We start from the raw sequence: 23,080 nt of genomic DNA, 5'->3' as shown, positions 1-23,080 counted from the left end.
ACATGCACTAATTAGGTCTTCGAGAACATCAGAAATAGCGCATCACTACAAGAATCAGCTGGGGTTTGTCAAAACGCAGTAGTGCCAACGTGGCAGTACAATAATCTGACATCTGCGGATAAGTTCACACTGACCATGCGCCACACAACATGAAACACTGCAGCGCAGTATCGACAAACGTTCACATTACAATTGGACGTAATATCAAGTGTCACTTCACTGCTATATTTTAGTAACTTGACTGTTTGGCTTCGATTCTCTAGTTTTATTAGTAAAAGTGTTATGTGTAGTATATGATTTAATAATTATGTACAGTGCCGCAACCATTAACGCATTCTGAAGGAATTACGTAATGGGAATTAATATGCTAGAGAAGTTAATAGTTTTGCCCTGAAATTCAACATGGCCGCTGACACGGGGATGGATACTTGTCCAAGTCCGGAGATTTCGGACTCTAGAAAACGACCACTGGACGGCGACTCAGAAAATGGTGACATCAAAAGGTCTCACTTCAGTTCGGGTGAGTATTGCTTATTTTCCACACATCAATTAACATTGAAACTACCGTATTAGCTATAACAAGATTCTTATCAGAATGTAGCTCTTATCAGTTTGACCTATTTAATGATAACAATAATTAATGTGACTTAAAAGTTGTTAAAATACTGGATGTTTTTCATTTAGCTCAAAAAATGCAAATGATATACGCGAACTCTTCGTAAAAAATATCAGTTAACTTACACCTGAAACTGTTTTTAATAAATGCTATGTTAAAAGACGGTCGTTGTTTTTTAGTTCAAGACTTGGTGACGGCATTGCCCCTGGCTAATGGCCACGGCAATATTACGTCCCATTTTGGTGAGTCGTCTCGAGTATTTTGTTGTCATTGGCTTTTTGGTTGTTGGTGGCGCGCATGCCACGCTCATGTTCATCTGCAGCTCACCACTCACGCACAGCCCTCTGGCCACCAGCGAGATACTAAACCCACACATATCATCCAGTAGTTAGGATTATCAAATGCCTAGTACTTTGAGGAGAAAAAACTATAAATTGGTTAAGATTTCTTTACAAAACCACATGGACACATGTAATTCAGCATCCTTGAGTTTTTAGTGAATGTTAATAGTATAAATTAATTTTCGTCTACAAATACAATTATGAAATTTGCCTTGTCATTATGTTGTATGCTGATAATGTGTAGGAGAAGTAATACAATGTAAAATATTAGGTAATGAATTGGTATAGAAACCCACTTTTGTCCAGCCCTTCCATGTTTATAGTATTTTATGTTAATTTTGAGTTCATGACCTAATTTAACTCAAATGCATATATAACAATCACCAAACGGAGGGGAATCAAATGTGGTGAGCTAAAGCAGAGAACTATCAGCGTTGACATCAAAGCCCATTGTACACCTGGTCGATGTGAGCTTGTCCTCACTGTCATGGCTTAGTCGTCCATCCTAGGTGTGATCATCACAGTTCTCAAACATTGCAAACTCTTCTTGAAATTTTATTTCCCATCTGATTGCTTTATTTGCTTCTTTGAACTAACTTAAAAAGAATAACATTTTTTGCTACTATTCATTTGAGTTTTATTTTATTTCACTGTATTTAGGTTCTAGATTGGCACTACACACATTTATCATTTACAAAATTAATTAGATCATTTATCATACTAAGATTGTTTTGAGTGTAAAGGAGAAGTTTTAGTGATGTATCTTTTATATTATACTTTAAGAAGGATTTTAGTTATTTTTACAAACAGGGTTTGTATTAAGTGATAATCTAACATTATGATATATAATATAACATAAAATAACCAACAAGGTTGTTTCGCGTAAGTTATGTTAAATAAGCAGTAGCATAGAGTTCGTAGTTTTATAAATAATTGCTCAATTTTTTGTTGCAACATGTCTGTTTATATTCCAACCTGAGGGATTTTCTATATTTGTTAGTGAGTTGTGCAGCCACAGTTACGTTGTTAATCTTACGAAAACATCCTCCGTCTTTTGTTCCCAATTGGTTCTTCCTATTCTCGAGAATTGGTTTTTCCTATTCTCGAGAATTGGTTTAGGTTGTACCAGAGCCTTTACGCTGTAAGGGGTGCTGAGAGGCTCTACATTTTTTTTCCTAAATGACGAAAACAATAAACTTTTTCATCACAAAACTACGCAGAAATAAATAGCGAAGTGCATTTGTGCTATTGTGCATTTTAAATCATTATACTTAGCAGAAAATATATTTTCGACGTTCCATAAGTCTGGTTGTTTTAAAAATTGGGACACGACCTCTTTGCAGAGAACGCGGAGTTTGCGATAAGCGCACAACCTAGAAATCAAGGTCTTTTAAATTCACAAAAAGCTTATTTCAAGTATTAGATAACCTAATCGCTTCCTGGTTTGTTCGCTTTAAAGAATTTAACCATACAAACGTTCTCAGAGGCGCGAATTTGTGACTGGGTTTTTATTATTTTTTTATGTTATAATTTAAAAATTACTAATATAATATGTTGCTATACTTAAGTTTTGTAGGAACCTACTTTTACGAGTAATTTGTCACCAGACTATAAAAAATATAAATGAAATGTAATGCGTTATTTATAATACTTAACTATTTAACGTATTGTAATTTCATTATTATGTAATTTTATCGTTATCACAATTACACGGCTAAAACGTAATTACCTACTAGTTAAAATTAAATGAGGCAATATCACGAAGGGTTAGTTTGTATTTTATTTTGTTACTACTTGTACGTTCTCAGTCAGTCCAGGGTCAGTTGATTAGTAGTCAGGAAATAATGTTGTTTACACACAATTAAATAATGTTGATTGCACGTGGGACCAACGTGAGGTTGGATTCCCTAAAATTATTATGAAATTATTCCCTAAAAATAAACTATTTTTTAGGAAAATATTTATATTCCATTTTAAATTCGGTGTATATTAAAAGCTTCTATACCAATCCCAATTTATCATTATTAATATTTTAAAAATAAACGTTTCCAGAGAACGTTAAAAAGTCGTAAGTAAATAAAAGCTAGCCATATACAGTCCATCTAGATACATCTACCGATTCCTCTACGTTTAGATTGCTACGTATGATATAAGGCCAAAAATTCAGTTTGAGCATTTTGAACCTCAAAACAGGTTCAGGGATATAATCTTTGAAGCAATATAAATATTGTATAATAAGCGTTATTTACAGTCGAAACAAATAGTTGATCAAATCGTAAATTAGTTACACATTTACCGCAAGAGATGCTGGTATATGACGCATATTTTTTATACATCCGAACTAGTCAATAAATAAAAAAATATTAAAACTCACATTTCTACATTAATTCGTATAATCTCATTTTGACATGTTTAGCTAGTCCTACTTAAACTGAAGACTACTAGGACTGAATATTCCTGAAGTAAGAGAAACTTAAAATGAAGGAAATACTTTAAAAGACGTTTAATAAAAGGTGTGTTCAATAAAGTAACGTGATCATTGCGTCATACTGCCACGCAATTATCTTTGATTAAATGTTATTTTATTTTTCGATGTGATCACCTTTCAGGATTAAACACTTTAAATATTTTTTTTATGAAGCTAAAATTAGCTGTGTTTAAAAATATCCTTACTGATCCCTTTAAAAATCGTATACCGGGGTATTATCATAGTTTAAACTAAACAACTTCAGCGAGGTTGCCACACGCATTTACTCGCGCAACTTTGTTATTTATCCCACGCGTTAAGTCCCCGTAATAGTTCCATAATCCCAAAGGCTCCATGATTAAGGTATTCGATGATCACCATCATCACCCCTTAACTGTACCACTACTGTTGAATATGGAGGAACATGTACCTCTTATGTTACTAGCTACGCAGCGGCAAATTTTTTATGCAGAGCTATTAATTTATAACTGCGCTTCAGTTTTATCCATTAGTAAGAACACGTTCGACCATGACGCAAATAAATGTCTTCTACTTTAATAAATGATATTTATTTTTACTATACCTATTGTCTGGACTATTTTACATAGTTTTTTTTCCAGGAAGAATTTTTAGCATTATCAGTATTTAATGATCATCCTTCCTACAGTGAGTAAATTGTAGGCAAACTATTGTTGAAATAACACGATAACACTTCTCTTCTGCGATATGTGTTATCAATGCAATATACAGTTAAAAAGTAGGTAGTGTCTCTTATCAAGTTTACCAATTGATTGTTATATTTGCTTAGAGACGACGCTAAATAACATGTAAATATCCGTATAGTTGAATGTAATTGAATTGAACATATATAACTTTGTCAGGATTAAACAAGAGTCATAATAATTCTAATGAGTGTAAGACGTGTCCATAATTATAAACAAGAATGCATAAGAATTACAATAAATATAGCACAGCATTTAATCTTTAGTTTCTTTTACTCACTGTCCAGGTACAAAGAGAAGTAGTTTAAAGTCGGATTGCCTTCTTTCTACCGAAATACTCTTTGTGAATTAAACGCACTAACTAGTTTCATTATATTTTATTACAAGTAGCAAACATTAGTTATTTCAAACGCCACGCAAACACAATTTGGCTAATTTAATTATTTAAGATGATAACGTACATATTCGATTAGTTAAAACACCGTTTCTAAAGTTTTTATGGCTGTCAAGCTAAACAAACAATATTTTAAGATTCATGAAGCTTTAAGGCTGATTAATAATTGTCTTGAACACTATAACGAACTGTTTTTAAGTTATTGAACTTTATTTAGTTATTCTATCAAACAGAAATATTGAGCATACATGGCAATTACCGATTTTAAATGACTCGAATAAACAAATTTCTTTTCATATGTTCCGGGTGCCCTTTCTCACTAATTTCATTACTACTACTAGTGTACATAACGTATCGTTTCGAAACAATGAAGGTGTTCATTTATAATTAATCAATATTAACTCGTTCTCGTTTGAACTTGTTTTTGCTTTAAATATGTTAACGTGTGATCTATGTCCATACATGTCGAGGTTTGTTAGCAGTCGGCGCACGAGCATACTTTCGATTTTACGTCTAGTTGCGTAACCTTGCTACTTGCGAGTCATCTCTTAATACGACACCTAACGCTTGAGTAGACATATGTTTTTTTAATTACGAGCTCGTGTGCACTGCCCCCTTTGTGATTTGCATTATATTATACTAACGAAAAAATATTCTTGATATAGCTTTGTTGTGTCGGTGTTAGAGTAAACATATTTTCTTGTAAAATCGTCTCTTGTGATTTATGAGACCGGCAATATTTTGGAAGCCCTTCCTTATAAATGACCTAAAACACCCATCGTTTGCTCGCCCGATAATGTTACCCGCTCTAAGCCCGGTGTGATTGAGTACGGATATAGTTAAGCTTTAGGCTTAGCTCAGGTAGGTAGGTAGGTAAGTATTAAATCGGCTGTTGCATTCGTACCATTGTTTTTCTTATATACTTAAATGTGGGGCGTTACAGGTAAGCTTTCTGTACTCCATGAAAAGCTGGGACGTCATTAGAGACGAAGGACACTGGCCTAGTTTCGAATAACCTACTGAAGTTTTCTTACTGTAGTAAACCCAAAACTTTCTTGAACTGGCCGATGTAAGTCTGTTTAGTCGTTTACGGTGATATTATATTCAAATAGTTTAATGATCTTATTTAAGATAGTAACACTGTTCTTTATTTACTTCTGTTAAAGTACCTCTTATTTAAATCCATTTACGTGTAAATCATGTTTGTTAAACATTCATGATTACGCCTTTTTGAAGCTTATTGAGCATTATCTTAACGGCGAATGATATTAAATATATGAAATAACGAATGAACATGAAAGGGTCAAATATAATGATAGTACTAAGTAAACGAATAGAGAGAGAGACCGTATTGGTAAAGCTCTCAACAAGATTGTTGACTTAGGACTCCACCTCTGGTACGAGCTGCTAAATAAACTTAGTTCAAGTATATCAACGAATAAGCAGTTTCATCAGTATAAATATAATGTCTTCGGCTTCCCGCAGTAAAAGTAAGGAGCAATGAAACGGAACGCTATCTGACATTATGATATTGTCCACATGATATAGCTCGTGTTTCGATGTTGTTATTCAATGTTCAGTGAGAACTTTTACTTGCGAATTTACATGAAGACAGAATAATTCGCATCTATCGCATTGGCAAATTGTTTGTTATTCACAGATATCTTTCAAATTATCGTTATCTTAATCCCATCGTACTATGTACCTAAGAGAACATTTATTAAATAAAATAGGCAACAATAAGCACACAGTAAATACGATATTAATATTGTTAATGCTTTTGAGGACGGCGTCTTTCACTATTCTAAAAAAGATATCCAATACAGTAATGTACCAGTAAACTCATTTCGAAAAATGGCAAGTCAGTAATAGTTGTATAGCGGATCGCTGCCAGCTCCATATTGGTGCAATGCGGATTAGCTCGGCCCGAAGCAATTCGCGAATAACTCGCTTCTCGATCACGTGACCGTATAAACTGTAACGGGCTTTTCAAATTGATATAAAGCCTTAAGAAAAGTTTGTTATTGTCGCACTTGAGACGAATTGAATTCGTCCTTGATGAAAGGTCTAAATGTGGTCGATTCATTCCTAAGGTTTTGTCGGTTTTAACTAGCTTCCCATTCTATAGCATAAACGCCATTCTTATATATTTTGAGATACAGATTTTTTAAATGTTTTTAAGTTTGTACAAATTCGCAGGCAACATACTTATATTGACTAAAATCTATTGTAAATTACAAATTTATTGTATTGGTTTAAATTATTTTGTTGTTTTTTCGTTTTTATCTGGAATTTTCTAGTTTTTAAGGACTGGCTTAACTTATTACGTTTATTTTTGACGACATTACAAACTATTTATATTAAACGCTCGTATGAACAATGTTTAGTGATACGATAGTGTTTCGATCGAGTAAGCAAACAATACGAAAATATATATGGAAAGAATACATATTATATCTAAAAAGTAAGCTTAGTGTTTGTTCAAACAATTCATTTCAACATGCCTAGTTAATGTGATAAATAGTTATTATCACAATTAACTATTTTTCGTTATCAGATTTGATAAGAGGAACAAAGATTGGTGAACAGTAATAGACTCTGGCACTATTAGAGATTATATATACACTTCTATTGGTTCATTTTAGTTAAAAATTGGAAATACTTTTGTGAATTTTTCTAGGAGAACGCTACGCTTTGTAGTGTAGAAATAAAAAAATATATATTGACTACTACTTCTACTTATGGATTGTCTTGTTTTATGTATGTATTTCGTTAATAACTTAAATGCATTTGTGCATCAAAAAACAAAACTGTGTGTGTAACACAAACACAACTCTTTTTAAACAGGCTATTTTAATTCAGGGTTTGTCTCATAAATATTTATGAGGGCGCGTCCCACTCGCTGCTACTCCAAAAAACACGCTGGTTTTGTTTTAGTTAAGATAACGTATATAGCTATTTCAAGCTTATTTTTTTTTAATTTGAATTAATATTAATAAATTTTTAAACGGTAATTGTAAATTAAATTTGAATGCAAATTTCATGTTATGTGCAATACATATTTTATTTGCAAGCTTAGTTAATTCATGACATGTAAGTTCAGTTGAAACCGCAAAGGGAGTGAAGTCATCCACAGACCGCAACACTTGCTGCTAAACGATTGTGGTGTCTTTGCTTTATAAGTAGGTTATGCTATTTTTATTCAATATATTTAATGAGCTCTCTGATGAACGTGTATTCTATAACTATTTTTGCAATAGTATAATTGCAACAACAGTATAGGGGCTACGAAGAAATGCTGTATGGAACGCTTCCAGTCATCAGCGATGTTTGGTACAGAAAATGTTACGTTGACCTACTTTTGTGACATGATAGCTTAAGAAATCGTTGAACAAGTTTGAGAATACCTAACGATAGAGCATAGTTAATAGGGGAGTGCTGACGTCGTATACTCAAGTGTTGCTTTGTAATCTAAAGAGTCACCAACAATATATTATTTCTATATGTTCGTGCAACTTGTCTGTTGTGGATGGACCACTAAAGTACTAAGAGAATTACCACTTAGATTTTTAATTTTCCATAATAAAGTATATCAATGATCCATATGCACTGTGCGTGACTTAAAACAAAGTATATAATGTCTGTACATAGCCGAGACGTAAACAATTTAAGTGCACGTGTATAGTACTGGCAGATTGCCGTAATATGATCAATATTTTCGATAGTTTGTTGGCCCGTGATGTACGTAGTTGGATGGTGCCAGTGCGGTCCCCTGCAATGCGGCGAACACCTGATGCTATTCATGCTTCCGCCAGAGCTGATATCTAGTCCTTGATCTAAATTTACGAGTTTAAAGTGGACTCCATTCGCCATGACATCTCGGTTTAAACAAGAAATAATTCCGCTATCATTTGAAGATTTTAGTTAACATATCACATTATTAGTTCATACATTAATGATTGAAGCAGCTATAGATTCATTCATTAAATTCTAACCTGATTAACAGTCCATAGTTAAGTAGAAGTATAAAATTATCAAAGGTCCCTCGTAGAAAATGCCACGAGAACGTTGGAGTGGTTCGATGATACTTGCTTTTAAATCTAGCTCCAAATATTCGTTCTGGAAAAAATATTCTCCAATGAGTGACCCAAGCTTGTCCCATTTTTTATAATTTGGAGTTCTCCGAAACTATATATGCACTTTATTTAATTAATTCTTTTCTATTTACATACTTAGATCAACTAATTTTTCATGGACTTTCTAGTGACCCCGGCTAATTTGTTTCGTCCTTTCCGACAGTATCTAGTGGGTACAATTTTGTAATTCTTTAGGCCCTTTACATAGCTTCTTAGTAGTTTAGTCATGATTTAGTTAAAACTTTACACGCAACAAATTTCAAGTTTATTCAGAATATGAAATTGTGGTGATGAAGCTCTGTGGAGCTTTTGTAATATGACGTTATGAAAACTTTCTATCGTCTCTTTAATCGTGAATTAAAGTTTTAGCACCGTAGAACTATAATAACTATTTTTTATTTTCACCTTTTATAAAGTTGAGAATGTGGCGACGGGAGACGCTAAAGATGGCGCTTTAATGCTCAAAATCAACAGAATAATTTAGTATATTTATTATTCTGTTGATTTGTAGTAAATAAGGATAAGTAATAATACGTTTTCAATATGTTAATCGCAGAATATAACTATATTTAATTTAAAATTGGCACCGATATTCAAAAATCAACCCATCATATTCGTGCTCCTTCATATAAATAAATCCATACGCATTATATAAAGCGCTCCTATTTATATTTCATCAATGCAAACACTAATTTAAGCTAGTGTGAACCCGGGTATAGATTTGTATATATATGTAAGTGTATACACTAAGACTGGTTGACGTTAAGTTATCGCACCGTCACACGTCACCTTTCTAAAGAGGACGGACCTGAACCCTCATCACGTCTTTAATAAATAGTAATGTTCAAGGTCATGCAAAAAGAGGTTAAAGTAGCGACCTATTTCGAAACTGAAATGAAAAATTTGTAGGAACGAAATGAATAGTTTTTAATTGTGAAGCTCCATTCAACCGCTTTGGGATTTGGGACCGCTGCGCTATGGATATTCAGAGCACATGTGCCTTTTAACATTAAATGTAAAGCAAAAATGTGCTTTATTCACTGCTAAAGTGCTAATTTATGACGCACGTGCTTGGAACTGTCGCACTTGACTCATTTTTGTGAGTGTGATTAAGAATTAAGAAAAACTGAAATTCTAACATGTAAAACTATTAATATAATAAATTCTCACGTGATTGATCAGCATAATACTTAAAAATTTAGTGACACTTTGTTGCGATGACACGTATTTTGTTGTTGCCTTGTTTAAAATTCAAACTCTTATCGGCTTAGAAAAATATGTCGGGTTACAAGTCATCGTCCAATTTATTCAGTAGAGTAAAGAGCTATTTAGCGGATACTTTACGAGTGCCGCACAATAACAGAGTGCTCTAGACGTCACTTTATGACGGCTGTCTCTTGTTGATGTTGTCTTGGTAGGCGGGAAGTTTTATTTACTTCAAGCCGAGTGAAATTGAACTAACGAATATAATAAGTTTTAGAATACCTTAGATACTACTGCTCTAATTGAAATACAGATAACATAGGCATTATGTTCCCTAGATGTGTTTTAAAATGTACATAATAATGAGTAGGTTTTGTAAGTTAATTACACAAAGAGCTTTTTGTCTTTGATGGGATGAAGCTAACATTCTCTGTTTACTTTTAATTATTTTATGTTTGTTTGCTGCTGAAAGGGAAAAATATTTGCAAATTTTCTGATTAAATTATATTAAAGCTTGCAAATATAAATAATTTCATGATAGTAATAAAATATTTAGTTTGTTATTTAGCGAATGGTAGAGTTCGTTAATTAATCTCGATCTCTCGTCGGTTTCACTAATTGGATAAAAGTGAACTTTTTTAAACTACAATGTTTTGAGTAATTGCTTTGAGTTCAAACGTAGTAGAAAATGCTTACCACTCGTTTTATTTTAGCAAGCATATTTTTTCCTAACACTAATTATTTTTAATGTTTCTCAAAGTGCTGGCCTTGAAGTATTGTACCTAGATCAAATGCAAATTCCGTCTAACCTCAATCATTTGTCATAAAAGTGAGAATATATCAAAGATGTCAGCAAGAATAAAATGTCAATGTCATTACGAAATGGTATTGCAATATTTTCAAAGGCAGCAAGTACGTATTAACTCCAGTGGTTTAGTGAATAACGGATATAGCTTAAATCTTGGCCCTAGGTTCGAATCTCTGCAAAAAAAGACTGACCATTCAAAGTTAATTGTGCGCCTTTCGGTTACCGAAGCATGGTTCGTTTTAACAAGTCTGGAGCTCTATAGAGCTAGTCTTCGAATGAAGTTATGTTCCGGTTATCGAGTCTATATGTCATAGTATGTAACATAAGAACTCAGTAATGCCTATAAATGGCAATGTGTTTTGTCCACGCACGTCACCTGATTGACACTGAATGGCGAACTAATAACTAGAATGAGAAGATACATTGAACAGGTTTCAAAGGAATCCAATATGTGCCTTTAAAGGACCGTTCAATGTACGAAGCAGGAAACTATTTATGCGTGAAAATTAAAACTGACTATAAAATGTGTTCGGATTAATACTGAAATTGTGCAAAGTCTGTCAATTTTTTTTCAGTGTCTAAAAATTACACTAGACACACATTTAATAATAATAAAAATGCCTATTTAATTACCAATGAATATATGCGGCTTAATTTTTTCTCTTATTCTTTTTCGCCTTGGTCCATATAGTTGTCTTGTTGACATACATTTAGAAATATATAATTTTTAGTCAAAGTCCGAATTAGGTGACCCTATTAAATATATAGCAAATTTAAGGAGCTCTTGACGGATTAAGTTTGTGTAATTGAACTTTTAATGTCGAATAGAGCCTTGACATACATGTCAAAGTGTACTTGTAACCCAGTTTAAAAGGGAAGTTATTCGTTTGACGAGCTGGCATTTATCTCGGGGGAGACAGGTGAAGTCGCATTTGCAATCAGCCCCGAGAGTGCGGTCGCTTGTTCATTACTCAGTCCTATATGTTACCTAGACACTCCATTGCCCGTATATTATATTATGTTATACTTACCTCAAACTTCACTTCCAAGAAACACTTGCATGTTGTAGAACTAAACTTAAATACGATTTTAACTAATGAGTGATATTATTGTTTTTATTTAGGAAATCTGAATGACATATATAACACTATATATACTAGGGTCGATAAATTTTGAAACCAAAAAATAATAGTAGGATGAAAACCATTGCTATTAAATCAAGGAGAAAAATATTATAAATATTAAAGGAAAAATAATTTACGGGCAATCTGACTACACTGAAAACTAAAAATGGAAAGGAGTGGAAAAAAGGGCAGTCAGAACACTTTTTGCAAAATCTAAATTTGGTGAAAATTTACCTCTTTGTGTACTGTAATTTATTTGATTTAAAATATTTATTTTTTCATTCCATTTTGAAATAATATTGAAAAGGCAAATTTTCTATCGACAATTCACCCGTGAAAATATCAGCTTTTTTCAAAACTTTGGAGTGCTTTCTGTTCATTGAAATCTCTGCTTTCCGATGGTAAGAAAAATATGAATATAATATATAAGCCGCAAACAAATTGAAGCACTGATGAAAATATTTAATTTAATATCTTTAAAATATTTTTCTTGCTATGTGCCCATCGAAATTTTATTCAATGATTATTCTATAACAGTGATAAGTTTAACTAGAGTAGCGTTACTGCTCAATTATCGTATATATATTGAGGTCACTGTGGGCTGCCGACTCAACTAAGAACGCTTGTAGGCGTATTCATTCGTCTTTACATTGTTAGGAATTATGTATTATAGAGTTGGTATTTTATTATTGGCTAGAAACTTTGTATGTAAATACAATGTGTATAAAAATGTATATATACAACAAAGCTACGTTCAGTATAATATCGTTTCGTATATTGCTTCATACATTGGTATTATTTATGAGATTTCTAAACGAAAATAAAGTATTGCATGCAAGAGCACGTCGCTGTTCATTGGCTATCTCCCTTGTGGCCTTGTTGCGTAAACTTACACTCGCAGGCACGATATTTGGGAGTGGACAGAACTGTATTTGTGTATAAAAGTTCCCTAATACACAATACAATATTGTCAATTGAGTGTAAAAATGGTACAACAGGAATATCGCTGAATCTAATGTTATGTTTGGGTATCGAGCGTAATAGTCCAGCCAGTGAGTGTACCTTAGCAGCCCTCCAGTCTCGATGGGCTAATGAACTATGCTTTTGTGGGTTCTGTCGTGTGATGTAAAAATGAAATCACTATATTTGTTCACACTTGTGTACACGTAACACAAATTCGAGTTTCAGAATATATTGTTTGACTTTTTAAAAGCAATCTCAATTGTATTTTGTATTATTATTCAGATTTAATAGTGATAATACTATGAGAAAACGGCTTATCTTGGAATGACGGTTGTTTGTTCTAAATCCAAGATAACTTACTACATAACTACTTAATATGTATCTGAATATATGTTTAAATATGTCGTAGCAATGTCTTTCAGAAAGTGTTTAGTAGGTGATATCTTGTTGTGTTCGTGTTTGTTGAAGGGTTTGGTATTGAGCCAGATTTACATCTTTCTTTCACTCCAATATACATAAATCACGTGCTACGTTTGATCGACAATGTGTAGATGCATGTCTCTGAATTTGTCACATCTAGATGTGTTAGAACGATAGGTGTCGTGTCGTCTTAGAAATTATTTCAATATATACATACCGTCGATAACAATATGCACTGCGACATATCAGACTCTGTGGTGCATACTTAGGACATATCATTACTTCTTTAAATCAAACTGTAAAGTATGCTTATTCAATATTTAAATCACAAACATATTTCCTGTCACAATCACGGAATTACTGTGTCTTCAAGCTCATTTTACTATTGGCATTTCACTAGAGGGCTTTTCATAAAATGCTTTAAATTGTGTAGATTCCATGTTTTAGAAATAATACTATAATAATACATTATTTTACGAATAGCCCTCGTTGCATCTCACAAAATTTCTGCGGCTTTAAGCTTGACAACACAGTATTTCCTGACCCAGGTTCCAAAACTAAGTGTGATGTTTTCGCCAGCCGTGGAGCCGACCTACCACTTCAAAGTGCTGGTGCCGTCCATGGTGGCGGGGGCCATCATCGGCAAGGGAGGCGAGACGATCGCCCAGCTGCAGAAAGACACCGGCGCGAGGGTCAAAATGTCCAAATCACATGATTTTTATCCAGGTAAGTTTAGATGTTTTATTATATATTATAACAAATTATAAAGGAAGATTAAAGTACGTAATATATAATAATATGTGTGGAGATGCATCTCAGTCTCATCTGTCATAATCCCAGCTTACATCCGAGATGGCGGTTGATATATTGGAATCTCTAGACGCTAATATTGCTCCCAAGAGTTGGAAGATGAAATGTATGAATATTATAGGCGATTTTTATTGAGGTAACGATTATACAGCGTTTTCGTCATCCTGCGATAATCCCACCAAAGATACATGTTTTAGTAACAGATTACGTCTAGATAACCACAATTTATTTTTAATAATCTTCCATAAATTTTAGTTAAAAGTAGTATAGAATTTGCTTAATAATATAAATGCTTTCCCGTTGGAAATTGCCGATACGACAGTTTTAATAACGCGGGCATTATCGCTCAAATGAAAAGCGATACATATTGTGTGTGCCGCTCAAAGTGTTTTCCACTCTTGGGCACAACAAAGCCGCAGCCAATGTGCTAGGTCTCAAGGCTGTCTCTTTATGAGCTAAGTAGGCCTTTATAACAAAGGGCCTTTGGCTCCTGACGCAACTAGGTCAATGCATGCTTTCCAATTTCACCCTTTGAAAGACTAATCTTAAAACATGTCATGCTATTTTACTGATTGTTTGTCGCATGACTTTGCATAATAAGTCCCATACTGTATTTAATTATTATTTTGTATCGAATCGTCCTAAAATAACATTAAGACGACCTTATTTCATAAACTAAGCTTCCAGTTATGTTTGCGAATTAATGAATACATAAATCCTGTTTCTTCGAACATTATAATTATAATTAAAGTCAAAGCTGATTATTTCTTTACATTTTATTTTACACACACGTTAACGAGCCGTGGCTCATTAGGAGACCGCTCTATGTCGACTTATTTAAAAAACGCGGTTTTAACATAGTAGTCAACAGCAGCTTATAGATTTTGACTTGTATTCGACGATGAATACAAGTCATTGATATTAAACTCTTTGTCCAAGGTCCTAGTGTTGAATTAATTAATTATAACTTGCTTGCCGCGCTTTAACCGTATAATAATTAAGTAAATAATTTGATGAATGTTCATAGTGTGTTCAATAAAATGAAATCATGCTTTCGATATATGTATACAATTCGTAGGCAACACCTCTAATGTTGCAATTTTACTCGGTTAAACAAATATTATTTGTGGGTCTATTGCTAATCATATTTACATTAGACCTTTGGAGAAGCCTTTGCGATAAAACGGCGAATGAGTGTTTCATAAGCCTGCTTATCTTACAACATTCAGCTTTCCTGTCAAGTAAAATTATACAACGAAACGATTTTATCTTAAGTTGTTAAGACAAAAGAAATGTTCACAAGCGAGGAAAAATTATAATGACCCGAATCTTGTCTACCTTTTAGTCTTAAATAAAATAAGTTAAAGTAACTTTTAACTCAAATAACCAAATCAGACATTCAGATTTAATTATGTCCAGGAATTTTTATTCCATGAAGCTAAACACTGAAGAAGTACCTAGATAATAACATAGATTCACGTAATAAATAGTTATCATTCTCTATTCTAAGTACATGCATCTGCTTGAAGTTCAACACAAACTAATATAGTCATAAACAAAACGAATCATATCTCGAGAAAATATTGATAGAAAGATTGAAAGAAAATACCTATTAATGTTGAAATTTAAACTTGAAACTTTCATTCTATACTTTTTTAAGTTACAAAATGTTGTATGATTATTGATTTTATGGCCACAATAATAAAACGCTGTGACTAGGACCGAAGAGTCGAGTTTGACAAATACTTGATGCTATGTGATCATCCATGTTACATCATTGAAATACTTGGCGTAAGGTGTGTCAAGGCCGACGCTAAGTTGCCGTTTAGGTGATATTGTAAATATAAATTTACCTCTTTTGAAGACACAATCGCTAAAGTAATGAATAGGTACCTGAAATTTTTTTAAATGACATCACAGTAAGTAATACACAATGATTATTAGACGTCGAGCAATGCAATTATGATGGTTACATTAGCTGCGCAAAAGGGCGATATTAATCACCGTATCCGGTTACCGGTTTCCTGAGGTGTCTGAATATTTGGGTTATCCATTCGTTTAACCCAATTTTTAGTTGACCTTATTCAGTGCGACGTTGAGAGATGAAAGTTTTTGTTCCATTAAAAATTCCCATTGTCGAATCTACAAAGCCGAGATTAGAGATACGCGGAAATTCAAACAAAAAATAATTTATTTGACAATAGCTAGCCAATGTCAATGTGTGTTGTGACATTTTGATCAAATGTCGACACTACGATGATTTCATCTTTACATATACGAAGTAATAATTAACTCTGCGTTGATGGCAAATACATCGAGATTTAAGAATGGTAAAGATATCTAAAGAAATCAGCAGGGTTTTCTAGAGGTGTTATTAAACTTTCCATCGCTGAAACGTGTCATCGAGAGAATGGAGACTCATAAAATTGTTACTGCACTTTCCTAAAGCATCTTAGAGTCTGAAGCAATCTCTTTAGAGCGTCTTCACTATCATTGTGCCAGCCACCCCCCGGATGTATGGAGTGGACGATACTTGCTTTCATCTCGAGTTTTAATCATTTGCAACGAAACACTCTTCACGCGAATTTATAAACAAAGGAAAACTATTTAAGTTACTCTTTATTTAAAACAGAATCCGAGTCCAATTTGAACCCTCGAAGCTTTTAATTATTAGCGGGTTGAAGGAGGTAAAAATATATCCCAAGACTTTAAGTTTGGTTTGCAAAATAATATTTATTTATTTGAATTATTTATTCTAAGATGAGACAGATTCAAATGCCGGATTCTTCAAATTTCTCAAATACACAAAACCACCGCGTTATGAAATGTGTGAAGGCTATCGTTAATATTTACAATATACGTAAACAATAATTGTTACGGATTTTAACAGAACTAATTTCCAAAGACGATGCCGGTTTGAATCAAATCAATCGTTAAAGTCTTCTTATTTTTCTACATTTAACTCCTGACTGAATTCCACGCCAAGACGCGTCTTGGACTATGGACAGTGTAATTGGCCCCGTAACCTATTTCTAGCGTTATTTCTCTATTCTCCTCCACCCACGCCATCAAAAAAGTTTTTAATGATTCACTCGAGTACAATAGCAATTCATGAATAAAGCCGGAGGCACTATTAATCACGCCGTCCTATTGAAAGTAAACGTGTCTAAAAACTTTTTCAGCCGCTTTGTTGCTCTCTTGATTGGATTTACTGCATTTAATTCATAATTGGTTTCGATATTAAATTAAGAATTTAAACAGTATTTACGTTTTCATATATTGATCATAATAATATGTCCGCGTTAAATTATCTTATCTGGAATCATAAAAGTATGCTAAAATTGCATGTGGTTAACACAATACACGTTTAAAGTCATTTTCCTGCATCACCGTATCAATGTAGCAATAAATATGAAATGACTCGTCAATAAAAACTTGACTTTTTCATGTTATGCCGTTCATGGACATCATTACGTTTCATTCAATCTCTATTTGGAACGATTGTCATAAAAAGAAGATGTGATGTGTTGTGAAAGCTGAATCTAATGTATAAATGTATGGTTCAGGTTCAACTCAGGTTCTTCAGGTTTAAAAGACTTGATATCTTTAAACAGTTTAAGAGTCACGTAGGTAGGATGAGTCTGCTAACGACTATCAACATTTCAGATAACATAAATTTACATGCACATTTAATATGCTATTTGGCAGCACATTGACTCTCTTTACACAAATTGCTGCAATTTACTCTAGTAAAGACATTAAATCTGGTTTAATTTAGTGTCAATTTCACTCTCCAAAGGCATAAATTATCCTCAAGATTAAAGTAAAGAACCTATAAAATGCCTGCTGCATTATGAAACACGTCGTAATGCATGATTTCTTCTTCGTGTATATAAAATACTTTTTGTATTTTAGAGGCAGATCACTTTCCAAAGCGCAATAACGCCTCTGCAGACTATATACCAGTTTAACCCACGCCTTGAACCTGTACTGCAATATGATATGTTACGTATGATTAAGCGTCGGTGGCGGAACAGGTTGTCCGCAAGGCAAGACGAGTGCAATCTTCCAATCGAGTCGCCTAACTCAAGGCTCCTAGTCTTATCCATCATGTTCATATGAGGTCATCGAGATGTAAATAACATCACATTACGCCTGGGATGCAAGCGCTATAGTTAGATAACCAAATACAGTTTTTTTCTTCTGACACTAGAAATACATAATTTTTGTATTGTTGCATACAAGAGTTGGCATGCTCGATGGCCTTGACCTAAAAATAGCAAAACATTCATCTTGACACCCTGACACAGTCTAATAGGAGTAGGACGCTTCTTTCGTCGCATCCATTGTTGTTCTTCATGAATCTTAGGTCCTTGTCATAGAGCTGTTTCTCGTGTAGCCGCCTTACATAATCGCCATAACACTAATGACGGCTGCGCAAATTGCGATTTCAATTATGTTTTACGATTTGTTTGGCGCGATTAATTTGAATTCACTATAATGTGATATATAGAGAGACAATGCCACGTAGGTATTTTTACATCGATTATGCATTTGTTACACACGAGCGCTAAGTGCAACTGAATAGCGTATATAATTGGATAACTCAGGTAATCTCTATCGTGCGACCTTGCCGTGGCATTGTATTGAATACGTTAACCGAACAATCGCAAACGATTCGCTCCTACGTGTTCCTCGTCCACGAAGGCTGCCTCATTATTCGTCCGTGTTATAATTCTCTTGAAACGTTTTGCTCAACGTGCTAACAAAGAAGATTTCTTTGTCACGTTTCTAGCGTTACGCTAACTCGTCAAATCGTCACCTGCATTGCAAGATTGTTGGTTTTTGGCCCACTATACTCAATTACGGCAACGTTGGAGTGGTACCAAATGTTAATGACCTGGTTACAGGCGAATATGAGCGCTAAAATTATCGTACAAAAATCAAAGTTGCCCAGCGCGTTTCAAGGTCAAGGGAGTAGACCGGTTCTCCACGTATGCGGTATGCCTAACATTGCATAATTTGTTGCTGCATATCGACTAGATGAATTTATTATGTTTCGGAGCATTTGATTCCAACAAATTCTTGACGAACCATGCTTTGGAATCGATCGACCCTTGTTTGTTGACTTGGTATATTCGTATGAGCTTACACAGAAACTAAAAGGGATAAATATTAGCTATGAAGCAAAGCAAAAAGCAATCGGAGTACTGCCGTTTGATTGCATTGTTTGATGACATCTATTCTATTTTGGAAACGTTTATTTTCTTTTGAATTCTTTTCTTAGTTATTTTTCATTAAAGTTATAAAGAAATCACTTTGACAATTAATGAAGAAAATAGAGCGAATACTTATTTATAATTTGTTCGGGCAATGTTAATTATTATAATGCTACAGTTAGAATGTTTGTGGCGGCCTTGCGGCTTACAAGAAGCTTTGAAAGAATACAACAAAGGCCACTCGAGGCTGTACCAAAGCTTTGGCCTCCAACTCTGGAATTTGAAACACTCGCTATGAATTTCTTGTTTCTTTGATGAATATAAATTGTCCGGGTTGCCCTTTGTAATGCTACCATAATATAATTGTATGATAATTAGAGGAATATTAATTGTTCTGCACTTTGCCCGAAGAAATATGATTCCATGTTTACTTCGAATTAATAGACTTGATAGTGATATAGGATTTCAAATGAATTACTAGGTTTTTTGTGAAATTTTATCGTCAATATTGTGAGGTGTATCTGATTAACTTAATAAATAATTATGGTTAGACTTTGGCTTAAATTGCTCCCATATTCATGATTATTTTCTGTTTATTCCATATAATTGAACGGTACCTGTATACATTATTATTATTATATGAAAAAAGAATATACAGAAATCCTTCTTTTCCTATAACAGGGCAGCGTTGCAGTAAATCGCATTGTAAGCGTATTCTTGTTAAATAGTTTTTTTTTAAGAATTCAAAAATAATCAGCACGAATTGAATTGTTAAGTTGAATTTTATAACACAATTAAGTAAAACAGGTTCAAAGGTAAGCTAAGCTAATTATGGACGACGAATATATAAATTTCACACATCAGAAATATTATAACTTCAGGAATCTCCGTGTTATATATAGGGGACGGAAATTGCGTTATACGAAAGCGCGTTATAGGGATAATTACTGTACATGTAAACGTGTGTCCGAACCCTGCAAAAAACATATTTTGAATACAGAGTCGAATCAATTAATATTTTTATGATATAAATAAACTGCGTATAAAACATAAAAATTGCAATTTCCAGGTACAACGGAGCGAGCCTGCTTGATCACCGGCTCGGTTGAGGGCATTATGGTCGTGCTGGACTTCATCATGGACAAGATTAAGGAAAAGCCCGAGCTAGTTAAACCATTCCCCGATGGCGTAGACGCCAAGATGCCACAGGACAGAGACAAGCAGGTGTGGGATCCCAAGTTTTATAGCTTTAAGAGGTTTACGCAAGTCTGAAGTAATGTTTCTATAGGGTAATTTTGCAGCATAATTAATTTTTGTTGGCTTCCTCAAGTTGGCAACCCTGGTCGTGACTAATCCATGTTAAGTTAATCTGTGGGCTTAATGTAGATGTGAACCTCGACCGTGAATGATTCTCGTTATCTAATATTTTATTGCTCGGTCAACTGGAAGAAATGTTTGTCCTCTAGTCCGACAGAGCGTGACACGGCCATATCCACGGGTCTCGCTAAAGTTTTCTACTCAACAAATCTCGTATGTTCGGCTGCTGTTGTTTCAGCGTCTCCTTGCCTTTTGATAAATAATTTGTATGATTTGTCAGCGGAAAAATGCCATGAACATTGCTGATTTCGTTAATGTAATTAAATTAAAACAACATCTCATCCGGTGAAACGGTAATCAAATTACCTGTTCTTTTGCATAATATGCCCGCACATTACTACTGGGATGCCTCCCTGACATTTTCCGTTTATTCCTTTATATATATATATATATGTATATATATATACATATACTATTATTAAGTATTTATTTAATATTTATCTATTCTTGATGTTACCAACATAAGCTAAAATTAATATTTAAGTTCCACTTAATGGAATAAAGTATTATTATTATTACTACGAAACGGTGTAATAATTTTATAAAGTGTTACGTTTGACAACAAATTGGTTGAATTTCATAGTCTTCAGTAGTAATGATAGTGTAAGTTGCCTTCATAAAATTTAGTTAATATTCTGTTTCTGTTTCATAATTGATAATTATTGTCGTGTCATGTTTCTGCTTATAGGCAGAAAATTATCCCAACAAGCTAAATAAAATGCAGGATGCGAGTAAATGAATCACTGATGACTAAATCACGGTGTGAAGGATTATTGCGACGGGAAATATGCTGTCAAGAGAATCGATAAAACGTGATTATGAACAGCCTATAAATATATATTTCCCCAAGCGAAGCAAAGTCTACTTGGCCTTGACTCTGTTATTAAAAAATGGCTTTAAACGACATATGCAAAGCCATACATAATACTGCAGTTTCCGTGACGCATTTGTGGGCATGTGTGTGTGTGATGCACGTGTTGGCTCTCGTGACTGTTTAATTTTATTTGCACTTGTGTGCTTCGCCTCGTAGATTTAACTTTTAAAACTAGCTATGATCTAGACCTGATTAGCCAAGATCACAGTTTTGAGGGCGAGAGAGGTTTTTACTTTTGTACTTTATTAAAGGAAGATCGAACCATCAGGAAGTACGCTTCCTTCCTGATTTTGTATGTTTTTTTTTCTTTTTTAAACAATTTTACTTGCCCTTTAACTAATGCTATCGTATATATAGAACTTATAATTCGGATTTGCAATCAGCTCCCGCTGGGGTTTAACGATGGTCATTGAAGCCATTTCATAGTTACAGTTGGAAAGTAACATATATTTTTGAATAAATAGTTTTAACCAATTTCTGTAGTTTGGAAGACCTGTTTTAAGAATTTAAATTTGCATTATTTTAAATAATGTAATCCTTTTGCAAATGTAATTTTTGCAGTTGCCGTGCAGAATGTACAGGCTGGGTTGGTTAAAATTAACTTGTTTTCGTAATGAATGCAGGACTGATAACCATCGTGATAACGCGTCTGTTCGTGTTCCCGCAACGTTTATTTGTTGAATCGATAAACAAAGCAATTTACCTCCTCTAATACGAGAATATAAATATGATTTCAGCCAGATTCTATACATTTCTAAGGTTAGACACAGAGGTGCATATTGAGTTGCCACGTTCTAAGCATAATAATGAACATTATTCCTTAGTATAGTGATATTGTGCACTAATTTTAAACTAGTACAGATATTGGTTAAATGCTGATCAAATAAACAACCAAAAAACATTAAGATCATTGTCTGTAATATTATTAAGCAGTAACTTATTAATGTCTCGGCGTAATTAGCTGTAAACACGTAATCGTTCAATAGACGATCAATTTATTTCTAGTTGTTCCTTAATACGTAGAAGTACGTACAAATATAGACGAAACACGAGCCTTGATGTGCACGTAATTGTTCTTGATGATACCAATAAACAGAATTCTTTGGAGTGCGTATTCCCTAGTCGGCCAATTGTCTCGTTTACATTGAATACAATTGCAAATCATTGGATGGCCTCCGTACGCGCGAACGCTTATTACAAGTGAGGAAATTGGTTCAATAATCTCCTAAATTATTGATAATCGTGTTTGTGACGCGGTGCCGTTGATACGATTGTAATAGGATTCGTACTGGGTCCAAAGCCCGATATCGAGATAATAAATGTTAAATGTTATGCTACGAATAATCATAAAAACATTATCAGCTAATGTTTAAATATGTGAGATACGAAAGCGACACAATTTGATAACCACATTATAACAATAATAATATGATTTAAGATATATTGTAATAGCGAAATTTGTATTCAATTTATTTATTAATTAAAAGAATGGGATTTAATATTAATAAAGTTGTCGATTCTTCTTATAAATTGACAATACATAAACAATTTTGTATCTGACTCATTTATATATCTCAAACATATCGTTATTAATTATAAGCAGTCA

The 23,080-nt window shown here is 33.7% G+C and overlaps 1 protein-coding gene across 6 annotated transcripts in view; it reads left to right on the top strand.

Annotated features, from left to right (window-relative positions):
- Positions 1-97: 97 nt before the first annotated feature.
- The window catches only part of LOC111003958 (RNA-binding protein Pasilla), a 30,517-nt gene continuing 7,534 nt past the window's right edge, over positions 98-23,080 (top strand). For 2 of the 6 annotated variants that reach the window (XM_045629992.1, XM_045629991.1), the window contains exons 1-4: positions 101-520; positions 796-858; positions 13,774-13,920; positions 20,293-20,447. In XM_045629992.1, coding sequence (XP_045485948.1) covers positions 403-520; positions 796-858; positions 13,774-13,920; positions 20,293-20,447 — 483 coding nt within the window. In that variant the 5' untranslated portion in view covers positions 101-402. Of the gene's footprint in view, positions 521-795; positions 859-13,742; positions 13,921-20,292; positions 20,448-23,080 lie in introns of all 6 variants that reach the window. The other 4 variants (XM_045629996.1, XM_045629995.1, XM_045629994.1 and 1 more) reach the window with 4 other exon arrangements.

This window comes from Pieris rapae, chromosome 11, assembly GCF_905147795.1.
Source record: "Pieris rapae chromosome 11, ilPieRapa1.1, whole genome shotgun sequence".
NCBI lineage: Eukaryota > Metazoa > Arthropoda > Insecta > Lepidoptera > Pieridae > Pieris > Pieris rapae.
Note: the sequence above shows the minus strand (reverse complement) of the source record. Positions and strands in the feature narration are given on the sequence as shown.